This window comes from Scyliorhinus torazame, chromosome 10 (genome assembly GCF_047496885.1).
Source record: "Scyliorhinus torazame isolate Kashiwa2021f chromosome 10, sScyTor2.1, whole genome shotgun sequence".
In the NCBI taxonomy this organism is placed as follows: Eukaryota; Metazoa; Chordata; class Chondrichthyes; order Carcharhiniformes; family Scyliorhinidae; genus Scyliorhinus; species Scyliorhinus torazame.
In genome coordinates this window covers 73,745,298-73,758,605 of record NC_092716.1, presented here as the reverse complement: position 1 = coordinate 73,758,605, position 13,308 = coordinate 73,745,298, and the positions used below count along the sequence as shown (strand labels likewise).

General features: G+C 45.0%; 1 protein-coding gene across 3 annotated transcripts in view; it reads right to left on the bottom strand.

Moving 5' to 3' along the window:
- Positions 1–13,308, bottom strand: part of fto (FTO alpha-ketoglutarate dependent dioxygenase) — a 637,435-nt gene that overhangs the window by 500,947 nt on the left and 123,180 nt on the right. For all 3 annotated transcript variants that reach the window (XM_072518266.1, XM_072518265.1, XM_072518264.1), the window contains exon 4: positions 12,261–12,407. In XM_072518266.1, coding sequence (XP_072374367.1) covers positions 12,261–12,407 — 147 coding nt within the window. The remainder of the gene's footprint in view (positions 1–12,260; positions 12,408–13,308) is intronic.

Below are 13,308 nucleotides of genomic sequence, written 5' to 3'. Positions count from 1 at the left end.
TGCCATACAGACTGACCCATCCTTCCCACTGACCACGTGTTCATTCTCCCGCAGGCCCTCCAGCTGATGGATGGCACAATCGATGTGTCACAGCTGTCATCCCCACCCTCCACAAGCGCAGAGACCCACTAACTCGGTGTTAGTGGACAGTTTTCTGGGACACAATCTGGTGAGCACCACACAGTCGCTGATGCACATCAGGTGGAGGCAGGAACGCTTAGGTGAGACAGCAGTCAGAGGTCTGCTGGATCGCAGGACGCAGCTGGATCCCAGCCTGATACTGATCATGCTATCCCGGAGCTGATGGAGACATTACGGAGCGGCTGGGACATTCAGAGGGCGGTGTCAGCAACACTCCAGCAGGTCCATAGCCGATTGGATGAGTCCCAGAGGCTACGGGCGCAGGAGATGGCACTGGCAATTTATGGCACCGAGCACATCACTGCTAGGATGGCAACCACAGTGGACAGCCTGGTGCACAATGTCAGCAGCACTAGTGGAGGTGTCCAAGACGTGGCACAATCGGTGGCAGCCATGGTTGAGGTCCCCGGCAGAATGTCTGACTCGCTGGGGGGTGTGACCCAGTACCAGACTGATCTTGACGGGGCTCTGATGGACATGTCCCGGTCTCAGATGGGAATGGCCAAGGCGCTGAGGAGCTTGTTCCAGTCGCAGGTAGGCCGTGCCGAGGAACTGCAGAGCATGTCCCAATGACCGAGGGCGTCAACTCCCATGATGCAGACAATGGGGAGCCGTCAGGGATGGCAGGGCCAGATGACGCAGGGGCAGCCAGGGTTCACACCAGCTGCCTATCCGTCCCAAGGTGAACCCCAGGGCCCTATCGGCACCGAGCAGGGTGGCAACCTGGACCCATCCTATGGACTGGCGACGATGGCCACTAACTCTCCCGAGTTCCACCCTGTGATGAGGCCGCATCTCGGAGCCAGCACCGGAACAGGGCGGCACAGCTGTGCATGGGCTAGTTTAGCACAGTGGGCTAAATAGCTGGCTTGCAATGCAGAACAATGCCAGCAGCACGGGTTCAATTCCCGTACCGGCCTCCCTGAACAGACACCAGAATGTGTCGATTAGGGGCTTTTCACAGTAACTTCATTGAAGCCTACTTGTGACAATAAGCAATTATTATTATTATTATTATTATGCCGCTGTCTAGTGCACCGGAGCCCTTCGGCTCCAGAGCCCCCAGCGAACATCTGCCAGTGGCATTGAAGTTCACGGGACGTGGGAAGCAGCTGGCTATCCACCTCTGATGTGCATCCTCGGGATACACCTACACATAGCGGTAGAGCGAGGAAGGCCAAACATGTCGAGGGTCACTGAGAGGGCACTAGGGGGGGAGGGGGGTGTAGGTGGATGGTAAGGAATTGGGTGTGTGGTGGGAGGGGAGGGTGCATTAGGGACTTGAGGGGGGGTGGGGGGGAGGAGGGGGTAGGGGTGAGGGGTGGATAGTGGGCCGGCTCCATCAGGAGATTGGGACAGTGGTGTATACTTGTGTGAAGAACATTAAAAAACCCTCTCCACAACCAGTATGACATCTCTTGCTCTTTGATTCGCTATGCGGGCTGACCACCAATCCCATGCCCCATCCTCCCAGACATGGCCCCCCCCATACAACATGCCCTGCCCACGCACACCCGGTCGTGAACATGTGCCCGGAGCTGGGGCTGGGTGTTGGGAGGTTGGCCGGTGGGTCTGTTCTGCTGCCTCCCGCAGTGTTCAAGCACAGTGCCCATGCATCAATATGTGTTTGAATTGCTAGGCAATGAACCCCACGTGCTACATGGCCTGCCTATCCTCAGGGATCCATGTGGGATGTATGAAGTGCTCACATAACCACAATTGCCAATTCCCTATTAGCAATAGCCTTCAGCCGCCTGGCCAGAGGCCTCCGTGGTCAGTGGGATTGGGCAAACATGCAGGGATAGCTGTTGGCATGGAGGACCCATGCACAGTCAATCCAACCGCCCCCAATCAACATCCCGCTCCCACAGCGGAACCCGCACCCCAGCTCCGAGACCCTTGCCCCCCCCCCCCCATGGTGGCCCACCCCTAACTGGTGCTCACCCCCCCTCCCAATTTAGTGATTTCATGGTGGTGTTGTAATTCACCGACTGACCACTAAGAGTCTCATTAGTATATAAGTGAATGTTAGAGTCAGGTGACCTCAGGCTGACTGGGGAGCTGGGAGAGAGAAAGTGGTTTGTGCATGTTCATATTGTTATTCATCTGTTGTTTTGTATATATTTGACCCACAGTTAATGTTAATAAATTGTTTATAGCTTTAGCTACAAGTGTTCTTGCAATGTAAATCAGGCCATCCGACAAGAACATCCCCCCCCAGCTCCCAAGCTCAAGGGCAGTATGCCCAGTGCCTCCGAGATGATTGCTTGTGAGCGAAGATGCCTGCTCACCTCCTCGGCATCCCGCAGCAGCCCATTCGCCAGGTTCACCTTTTCAAAAAGAGTACTAATCGGCGCCAACATGACCACTTGCTGGGGAGGCTGCTAGATCTCAGGAGGCTTTTGGATATGGGGTGGCTCCAGTTAATTATATGGAAATAGGGCTTATGTGGTGATAATTGCTTTCTCGCTACGTTACGGCGACATCCCGATGTCACCTACTGGAGCGAGTACGGTTTGGCGCCCGGCGCGTTCTCATTTTTGGCCTCTCCCGCTCTTCACCGGCCTCTTGCACTCTCACTAAAGGAAAACGAGGCCAGAGAACCACGCCAAATTATTTTCCTTTAAACACTGGTTCCAAATTTGTCATACTAGGATGCAAGATTAATTGCGTCGTAAAAGCATTGGCCAAATGTAAAAACATTAATGGGCAATGCCACACCAGAGGCCATTGTGACAGTTAGGTGTAATTGCAACAATGCTGATTAAGATCATTAAAGGAAACACCCTACTTTCCTTCTCTATGTAAATTGCATAGGAGACGAGAGGGGAGCCAGCGTAACACCTCTATTCAAAAATTGGCATAGGGTAAATAAAGTTAGCGAAATAAATATGTGGCTCATAGACTGGTGTGCTGGTGTGGGAGAAGTGGGCTCGAGTTTGGGGCACTGGCATCAGTACTGGGGAAAGTGATGACTGTACCATTGGGACAGCCTACCTCTCACCCGTGCCGGGACCAGTGTTCTCGCAAACTACATGACTAGGGAAGTAGAGAGGGTTTTAAACTAAATGGGGTGGGTGGAGAGGGGGTGTGTGGGGGGAGAATGTGACAGGAAGGTCAGAATGTACAAACATTAAAAAATAGCAGCAACTAGGATCAAAGGTGAAAGAATGGTGGCAAGGCAAAATTTATGGCTCTTTACTTGAGTGCACGTAGCATTCAGCACAAAATAAATGAATTACCGTCACAAATTGTGGTTAATGGGTATGATCTCATAGCCATTACAGAGAAATGGTTACAAGGAGATCAAAGCTGAGAGCTAAGTATTCAGGGATATGTTACTTTTTGTAAGAACAGACAGGAAGGAAAGGGTGGTGGGGTAGGTTTTTAGTACTAGATGGAATAAGTCCAATAGCAAGAAATGATCTTGGATCGGAAGATATATGGATGGAGATAAGAAATAACTAGGGGAAAAAGATACTGGTGGGAATAGTCGATAGACCGCCTATTAGTACCTATACTGTAGGACGGAGAATAAATAAGATTCATGAAGGTTATTTATGAAGGCTTGCCTTCTCAACCTTGCCCCGCACCTGAGATGTGATGATCCTCAGGTTAAAGCACCACCAATCAGCTATCCCCCTCAAAGGGGAAAGCAGTCTTCGGTCATCTGGAACCATGGCGACTTTAGTTTACCTATTAAAAAGTCAGTACATTAATCGTGGGTGACTTTAATCTTCATATAGATTCAGAAAATTAAATTGGCAGAGGTAGCCATGAGGAAGAATTCATAGAGTGTATTCAGGAGAGTTTCCTCGAATAATATGCTGCGGATCCAATTGGGGATCAGGCTATTTGTAATGAGGCAGGTATAATAAACAACCTCAGAGTAAAAGATCCCCTAGGAAACAGTGATCATAACATGGTAGCATTTAGTTTATGAATGAGAAACTTGGGTTAGAACTGTGCTGAACTTAAATAAGGGGAATTACAAAGGAATGAGGGCAGCTTTGGCTGTAGTGGATTGGGAAAGGAGTTGAAATGAAAAGACGGTTGATCAGCAATGGCAGACGTTTATGGAACTAGTTTATGACTCACCACAAAGATATACCCCACTAAGGAAGAAGGATTCTAGGAAGGGAATAAATCAACCATGTCAACCAAAGAAATTAAGGACAGTATTGAACTGAAAGAAAAAAACATGCAATGTGGGAAAAATTAGTGGTAAGCCAAAGGATTGGGAAAGTTTTAAAAACCAAAAAAAATCACCAAAAAATAACAGTGGGAAAAGATAAACAAGCAAGTAATATAAAAATGGACAGTAACAGCTTCTTTAAATTTATAAAATGGAAAAGAGAGGCAAAAGTGAAGAGAGACCTCTTAGCGAATGAGACTAGCGAAATATTAATGGGGAAAAAAGATAAGGCAAATGAGTTAATAAATACTTTGCATCATTCTTCACGGTAGAAGAAATTAGTAACATTCCAAAAATACTAAATAATCAAGGGGCAAAAGATGGAGGAAATAAATAAATGCAATAATTACTAGAGAAAAAGTATGAGGAACTAATGGGGCTGTTCAGCACAGGTCTAAATCGCTGGCTTTGAAAGCAGACCAAGGCAGGCCAGCAGCACGGTTCGATTCCCGTAACAGCCTCCCCGAATAGGTGCCGGAATGTGGTGACTAGGGGCTTTTCACAGTAACTTCATTTGAAGCCTACTTGTGACAATAAGCGATTTTCATTTCATTTCATGTGGCTAAAGGCTAATAAGTCCCTGGACCTGATGGGTTGCATCCTAGGATATTAAAGGAAGTAGCTACAAAGATAGTGGTTGTACTGAGAGTAATCTTCTAAGAATCCTTAAATTCTTGAAATGTCCCTGAGGATTGGAAAACTGGCAATGTTCAAAAATGGAGGGAGACAAAAAAAGTAACTATAGATTAGTTAGCTAAACATATGTAATTGGAAAAATTTAGATTCCATTCTAAAGATTGCAATAGCAGAGCATTTAGAAATACACAATATAATGAAGCAGAGTCCCATGGCTTCATTAAGGGGAAATCATGCCTGGCAAATGTATTAGAATTTTTTGGGATGTTAATGAGCAGGACAAATAAAGCAGAACTAGTAGATGTAATATACTTGATATTGCACAAAAAGCTACTTAATAAGATAAGAGCCCATGGTATTGGGGGTAGTAAATTAGGATGGATAGAGGATTGGTTAACTAATAGAAGACAGCGAGTTGGGATAAAAAGGCTATTTTCAGGATGGCAACCTGTAACTAGTGGAGTGCCACAGGGATCAGTGCTGGAACCACAATTATTTACAATAGGAATTAATGACTTGGATGAGGGAAGTGAATGTGCTGTTCCAAGTTGTGTATGACACAAAAATTAGTGAGATGGTAAGTGTCGAGTAGTTTACAGAGGAATATAGACAGGTTAAGTGGGTGGCAAAAACCTGGCAAATGGAAAATGTGAAGTTATGCACTTCGGTAGGAAGAATAAAGGAGCTGAATATTATTTAAATGGAAAAAGACTGCAGAAATTTGCAGGACAAAGGGGTCCTTGTGCATAAATCACAAATAGCTGGCATGCAAGTTCAGTAGGTAATAGGGAAGGCAAATGGAGTGCTGTCTTTTATTTCAAAGGGAATGGTGTATAAAAATAGGGAAGTCTTGCTAAAACTTTACAAGGCACATGTTATAACACACTTGGAATACTGTGAACAGTTATGGTCCCCTTATCTAAGGAAAGATCTGGCATTGGAGGTAGTCCAGAAAAGGTTTAATTATGTTGATCTCGGGTATGGAGGGATTTTCTTATGAGGGGACGCTGAGTAGGTTGGGCCTGTACTCATTGGAGTTAAGAAAAATGAGAGGCAACTTCACTGAGACAGAGAGAATTTTAAGATGGCTTGACAGGGGAGATGCTGAGAGGTTGTTTCCCCTTGTGGGATAATCTAGGAGCAGAGGGCATAATCTGAGTATGGGGTCACCCATTTAAGACAGGGATGAGGAGGAATTTCTTCTCTTAGAGGTTAGTGAATATGTCAAATTCTTTACCGCAGAGAGCTGTAGAGGCTGGGATGTTAAGTATGTTCAAGGCTGAGATAGACATATTTTTAAATCGGTAAGGGAATCAAGGATTATAGGGATAAGGCGGGAAAGAGAGGATTATCAGATCAGATCAGTCATGATGTCATTGAATGGGGGAGGAGACTCGATGAGTCGAACGGCCGACTTCTGCTCCTACGCCTTATGGTCTTAAACCATAAAACTGTCAACCAATTAGTCTAACATCAGTTGTGGGCAAATGCTTCGGATCCAATAATTCAAGTCTAGATTAAAATGAAATGAAATGAAAATCGCTTATTGTCACAAGTAAGCTTCAAATGAAGTTACTGTGAAAAGCCCCTAGTCGCCACATTCCGGCGCCTGTTCGGGGAGGCTGGTACAGGAATTGAACCGTGCTGTTGGCCTGCTTTGGTCTGCTTTCAAAGCCAGCGATTTAGCCCTGTGCTAAACAGCCTCATTCATTGGTGAAGTTTAGAAATGCATGGGATAAAGGGATGACAAACATGGAACAGTTATATTTGTCAAATATATTTGCCTTTAATAGAGGTTATTAAAGAAGAAATAAAGCGGATCTAAGAGCCCAAACGAATAATTTCTTCAAATCATAAAAAACCCAATAGAATTTTTTGCTTTCAAAATGCAGATATAGAGTACAAGATCAAAATATAATGGGCCATGATTAGCAGTAGCAGAGCGTCTGATAGCATCTTCCGTTAGTTGTTCTTGCACATTTAAAAAAAAATTATTTTTGCGCGTCAAGTTATCAAAGGTTGATGGAGATGACAGCATCAATGGAAACAGAGATCAGAGTGCACAGGATAAGTAACTGTGCTATTCTCCTCAACCAATCAGATTGGAATGTGAAATTAGCAGCAGAATGACGGGGAAGGAACTGTAAATTTGAGCAGGTGAATTGTATGTCAAATCAGGTGCTGCAAGAAATAAAGAGGGATAGATCGATTGAATTAAGAGATAGGTTAAAACAGAAGAGTACAAAGGAAATACATTTTAAATGTTGCAGTTTTAAAATCTCCAACCACCTTTGTTACTTGAGTATTACTGAGAAAAAGAGATACACTGTCAAAACCTTTCATCTTGGACTCATCAGGAGAATTCACAAGAATACCAAATCATAGGGCGGGATTCTCCCGATCCCGCACTGGGTCGGAGAATCGCCGGGGGTGGCGCGAATCCTGCCACGCCGCTCCCACGCCGGGCCGCCAATTCTCCGGCAACCGGAGAATCGGCACCAGTAACCGCGCCGGCGGTCAGGGCCCGCTGGACGCAGCCCCCCCGCTCGACGGGCCGAGTGCCTGCCAAGTTCCGGCGAGTCCCACTGGCATTGTTTGCATGTCCTACCCGACGGGTCCTTGACGTTCTGGCTGCGGGGGCTGTCCTGGTGGGGGGAGGGGGTATCCGACTCCGGGGGGGACCTCCATGGTGGTCAAGCCCGCGATCGGGGGCTACGGATCGGAGGGCGGGCTAATTCCTGGTGGGGCCTATGTTCCTCTGCGCCGGGCCCCTGTAGGTCTCTGCCATGTTGCGTGGGGGCCGGCACGGGTCCGCGTAGGCGCATGGGTTGCCGACTCTGCGCCGGCCCCCACGCAACATGGTGAAGACCTACAGGGGCCCCGCACAGAGGAACATAGGACTGCCCCCTGGAATTAGCCCACCTGCCGATCAGTAGCCCCCGATCACGGGCCTGGCCACCGGGGAGGGCCCCCCAGGAGTCAGATCCCCCCTCCCCCCAACCAGGACGGCCCCCGCAGCCAGAACTCCGAGGTCCCGCCGGGTAGGGCCACATGCAAATGATGCCGGCGGGACTCGGAGGAACTCGGCGGAAATGTTGCCTGGGGGCCGGTGCGGAGACGGCAACCGACACGCATGCGCGGACACGCGCCGGCCGTGCTGGGGCCCGTATCGGCAGCTGAAGCTGCGTGAAGCGTTCCAGTGCCGTGCTGGCCCCCTATGCGTTGGGGGATCGCTGCTCCTAGCGGCCAGATAATGCCGTCATAAAACTCTCCGGCGTTTACGACGGCGTCAACACTCTGCCGCTAAAACAGAGAATTCCACCCATAACCTTTGTTATAACTGGTAACCTTTGTCACTGTCAGACTTGACAATTTTAATGCATCCTTCATTGGCCTTCCACATTCAACCCTTCATAACCTGAGGTAAATCAAAATCTTGCTGTCAGTATACAAACTCTCACGAAATGCCGTTCATTGATCATCCGTGCTCACAGACCTGTACTGGTTCCCAGTTAAACAATGTCCTGATTTTAAAATTCCCATCCTTGTTTCCAAATACCGCCCCCCCCCCCCCCCCCCCCCGCTTCTTTAATTTTCACGAGCATTACATTCCTCTGAATATCTGCACTTCTCCAATTCCAGCCTCTTGAGCATCAGCAGATTAATCACTCCATCATTGGCAGCCATGCATTTATTTGCCTAGGTTTTAAGCTCTTGAATTTAATTTAGCTTAGTTGACTGGACAGATGGTTTGTGATGCAGAGCGAGGCCAACAACGCGAGTTCAACTCCCGTACCGGCTGCCGTTATTCATGAAGGCCCCGTCTTCTCAACCTTGCCCCTCGCATGAGATGTGGTGATCCTCAGGTTAAATCATCAGCAATCAGCTCTCCCCCTCAAGAGGGGAAAGCAGCCTATGGTCATTTGGGACTACAGCAACTTTACTTCACATATTTTATGCATGAAGAATGGATAAGTCATTGTTATTCTGACGGTAACATTTGGGCCAATGATACATTTGTGCAAGGCAATTGTAAGGTCACAGATAGAGTACTATCTGCAATTTTGGGTGTCCCATTACATTAAAGTCTTTAAGTAAACAGCATACAGCACCGAATTCATCGGTATATTAGGGGTGAGAAACATCAGCAAATTTAGTCTTGACGAACATTTATGAAGCTGAAACTATTTGTGCCAGAGCACTTCAAACAGTGAGGGGAAGGTTAGGAAACATTTCTCCTTCAAATCAAGGATCATGGAATAATTTGTCACACGGAGAACCAAAGTTACATCTTTTCAGGCAAATGTAGTCAAAAATCTGAAGTGACAGATGGTACAGAGATTCATCTTATATTGTCACAGCAAGCTGATGGAACAGACATGATGGGATGAATGGCCTCCTGCTGTAAACATATATGGTCCTATGGACTTAGCTTTGTGAAATAAATCTTTTCAACAGCTGTTACAAGTTAAGCAAAAATGCATAATTTAAATCTGTCAAAAAAACACAGCATTCAGAATTTACAATTACTCTCCAGTAAAACAACAATTTACGTGCAGAAAGCAAGAGTGTGGAATGCAGTGTGAAATTCAGTAATGGCAATTGAGGCAATTAAACATAGCGCATTGCTTAAAGCTAGATATTTAACGAGAATTTAATTTTAGTAGTATTACGTTCTACCTCCAGTAGATAGATTAAAAGTGCTTTGTTTTAACTAAGCCAAAAGACAGTTTTCGAACTTCGTCTAACTTATTCCCATTAAGCAAGTTTATTCATCACTTCTCATCAGTTTATCAATATTCAAAATGTCCATTCAAATTGTTCCCTCAAATGACGGGTGTGATTCGGCGGGTTGCACTCGCCGGGAGCAAGTTGAATCACACGCGAGACCCAAATCGGGCACCGCTTGTGAGTCACCCGACACGCTCTGCCCGTCGCGATCTGGACCTCGCCCAGAGAATTACCCAATACCCTCGATCTTCAACTCATCCTACTACCACCCCAGGGATCTCCTAGATACTTAGCGTCTGGTCCTTGGCTGTTTTCCCATTCAACAGATATCTGGCTGGCTATCAGTCAGGAAACCTATTGACAACATCTAAAAGACATCCTGCACTTAATTTCAGCAAGATATCCAGAATCCCACACTTTCAGGTTTTCATTCTGGAAATCCTCCACTCTCTTCATGGCCAAAGACTCAAATGTGGAGGAAATTAAAGTCAGTTTTGCATTGTAAAGAATACTTTGATGAAATAATGACTGACCTGTGAGCCTCCAGATCAGGGAACTTTGTGGAAAAAAAATTAATTAGAGAAGAAGATGTTTTATATTGTTTTCTTTTTAATTTTGCTTGCTTTTTCATTTATTCAAGTCAACTAATGGGTGTCGCATTTGCCTGTAGTTTCTAAACAAAGACTCAATTGCCTCATTCCACTGTGTGTTTATTTTCCTTGACTATATCAGTGTCAAGGACGAGCTCAATCAGTACTTTAAAAAAAGTGGAACATATAGCCAAAGTTAATTCAGAGCGATCATTTTCTCATTTCATTTACAAGTACTGGTACATAAAATTTAGCTGGTGCTTGATATCTGGTAGTATAAGTGTCTCCACAAAAGGTCATACCCAGGGTAAGCATGTAGTCATCAGTCTGTTATCACTCCTAAACCTCTTTATCTTGGTTTCCTCTCTAAAGGACCAAATGTCAACATGGGCAAGTACAGATGAAGCATCACTGTTCCAAATATTTAGGAGAGGGCAAGATTCACATTCTTTTGCACTGAAACTATAACAACCTTATTTAACTAGACTTCTGGGCACTGTGAGCATTAAACCTTTCACACACCTTCTTAGCGTGTGTGTGAATTTATGGCTTACACTGAACAACTCGTGTATCAGACACGCTGGAACTTGCATCTGAGACAGCAGGGCCCAATGCACACTTCCTCTGCAGACCAATATTTTATTGTTAATTAAGTGAAACTGTTTCCTTTTCATAAAACCATAAAGATCAAATTACACATGTTTCAAAGCAAGAATTCTACCTATAGTGTGGCACTGCAGGACAATTTTACTTTGTCTCATATCACAAGTACACACACACTGTATGTGGATACACATATCAAACTGTCTCATTCCAACTCGGCCGCTGATTAACAATGTTAGTTTCCATGGTTCTGACATTTCTTTTACTTCTGAAGGCATTTATCTAGGCAAATGTGTTCTTTTTTAAGGAATTGACCTCACTCTTTGCAACTTACAAAGGACACTTCATCGAAAGGAGATCAAAAAGATTATAAAGTCTTAAAGGATGTAAAATCCTGCCTTTGGTCCAGATCTTCCTGTCTCCAGATGGTCATGACCAGATATATCCTGGAAGATATGCTTAGGGAACCCTCAGAAGTCTCAGCACAAGGACTTCACAGGAATTTCCTGGGAAGTTTCAATTTCCAAATGAAAATTTTCCACTTCCTGGGAACCTCTGAAAAAGTCGCCAATCCGGAGTTAGCGTTGGAGACTTCGGAAGGTTCCGATTTATCTACCTGGATAGTTAGCCAGGAAACATTAGACAGAAAAAAAAGTGCAACTTCTTGGGAACTATACAACTGATCCCCTGACTCCCCACTGAATCTCTCACCCCCTAACTCCCTCCCTGACCTTTCTCCCCACCCCAAGACTCACCTCACCACCCTGCCACCCTCCTCAGCTGGCATCCTACCCACCTTACCCACTGGCACCCCTTCCCACTTACCTCAACCACACTCATTCACTAAGACACTGAAAAACTACTTAAATGTCCCAATGCTTTTCAGTGTATTAATGAAAGAATGCTTACCAAAATAAGACAGCTAGTGTCATATAAAAGGGACCTGGCTTGGCATCCCCCGATGATCCTGCACAATGAGGAAGGTCTCTGACAACAGGTGTGCTCCGCATTTCTGGAGAGGTCCAGTTCAGAAGTCTGGTCCAGAAATGTAACCTCCATTAATGCAAAGAGGCGCAAGTGGCAATCCGATAGCACTACTCGAAAAGTTTGGCGCAAAATGTTTCCATCATTACCCAATGCCGTTCCCTCAGAACAATACTTTGGAAGATATAAACTATAAGTTCCAAAGGTTGGTCTATTGCATACATTGCAACATAAAACCAGTTTCTATATAACTTTAATTTCACATAAAAACAGTATTAGAATGCCCGTAGGTATCGGAAAGGAAACATTTGGATTTCTTGACCTGCACCACCGAGCATGATTCATTGGAAAGCAGAGTATGTAGAAGGCAAAAAAATTACCAAGCATAAAGTAACAGTCGCCAGGGTCTAGGGGAAATGCCAGCCCTGGTGTAGCAATGTCCCAGGCTATCTTTAAGCCGACATGCCAAACTGCTGGGTCTCTGCCCTTTGTTGACGTATTGCTTTCATCTGCAGCGGGTCCTAAATCTGTAAAGGAGAAAGAGTAGGGGTTGAGTCAAAATGATTTATTATAATCATAGAAAGGTATGTTCTAATAAATCTGTTCCCCTTACAGACAGCCCCCATATTCAGAAGCAGATTACATAGAATAGACTAATGAATTTATCATACGCAGTCAGTTTTTAAGTGATGAGGTATTTCATGCATTGCAGAAACCCCTCATCAGTATGTCCAACTGTCTGACACAGATGCACAGTCATCTGTCAAGTGATTCAGTTGTGCTGAAAATATGAAAAGAAAAGGAAACAATTGTTTTTGGGCTGCCACAGACCCTGTCCCAGGCTGTTCGAACAGAGTACACAAATTAAAAAACTAGATCTGCTGAAGACTTGGAGGAAAACAAATCAATCATAAAGCCTGTCAGGAGATTTTGTTTAAAAGCTTCATATAAATTGGAACTTAATTTCACAGTAGTACTTTGAAAATCCAGCAAATACCATTGCTTTGAAGGAATTTTAACATAATGGAGCTTAACAAGTACAACAAGAAACTTCTGTGGGCTAACTGGATGTCTGTTTGACAGAATTTACTCAACTTTTGGCAGACATTATCAACTGCAACACTGCTCCCAATATGGCACCAATAAAATGGAGAACTACAATCAAAAGGAGTAATTTCAATCAAAGTTTCCTGGGGTTTCCTAATAAATCCAGTACCTTTGGAATGTGCTCGTTAAAATGACTTATTTTTTGAGTTTTAAAAAGGTTTATTGCCAAAACCCAAAGTTCAAGTAGGACACGTAGGTTAGGTATTTAAAAGCTCTGTTAATTACTGGTAACAAATGAGTTTGATTATTATAATCAAACGAAGTTGAAGATAAACTAAAATCCATTCTTTTGATTAATTTGCATCTGTAACGTAACAAGCT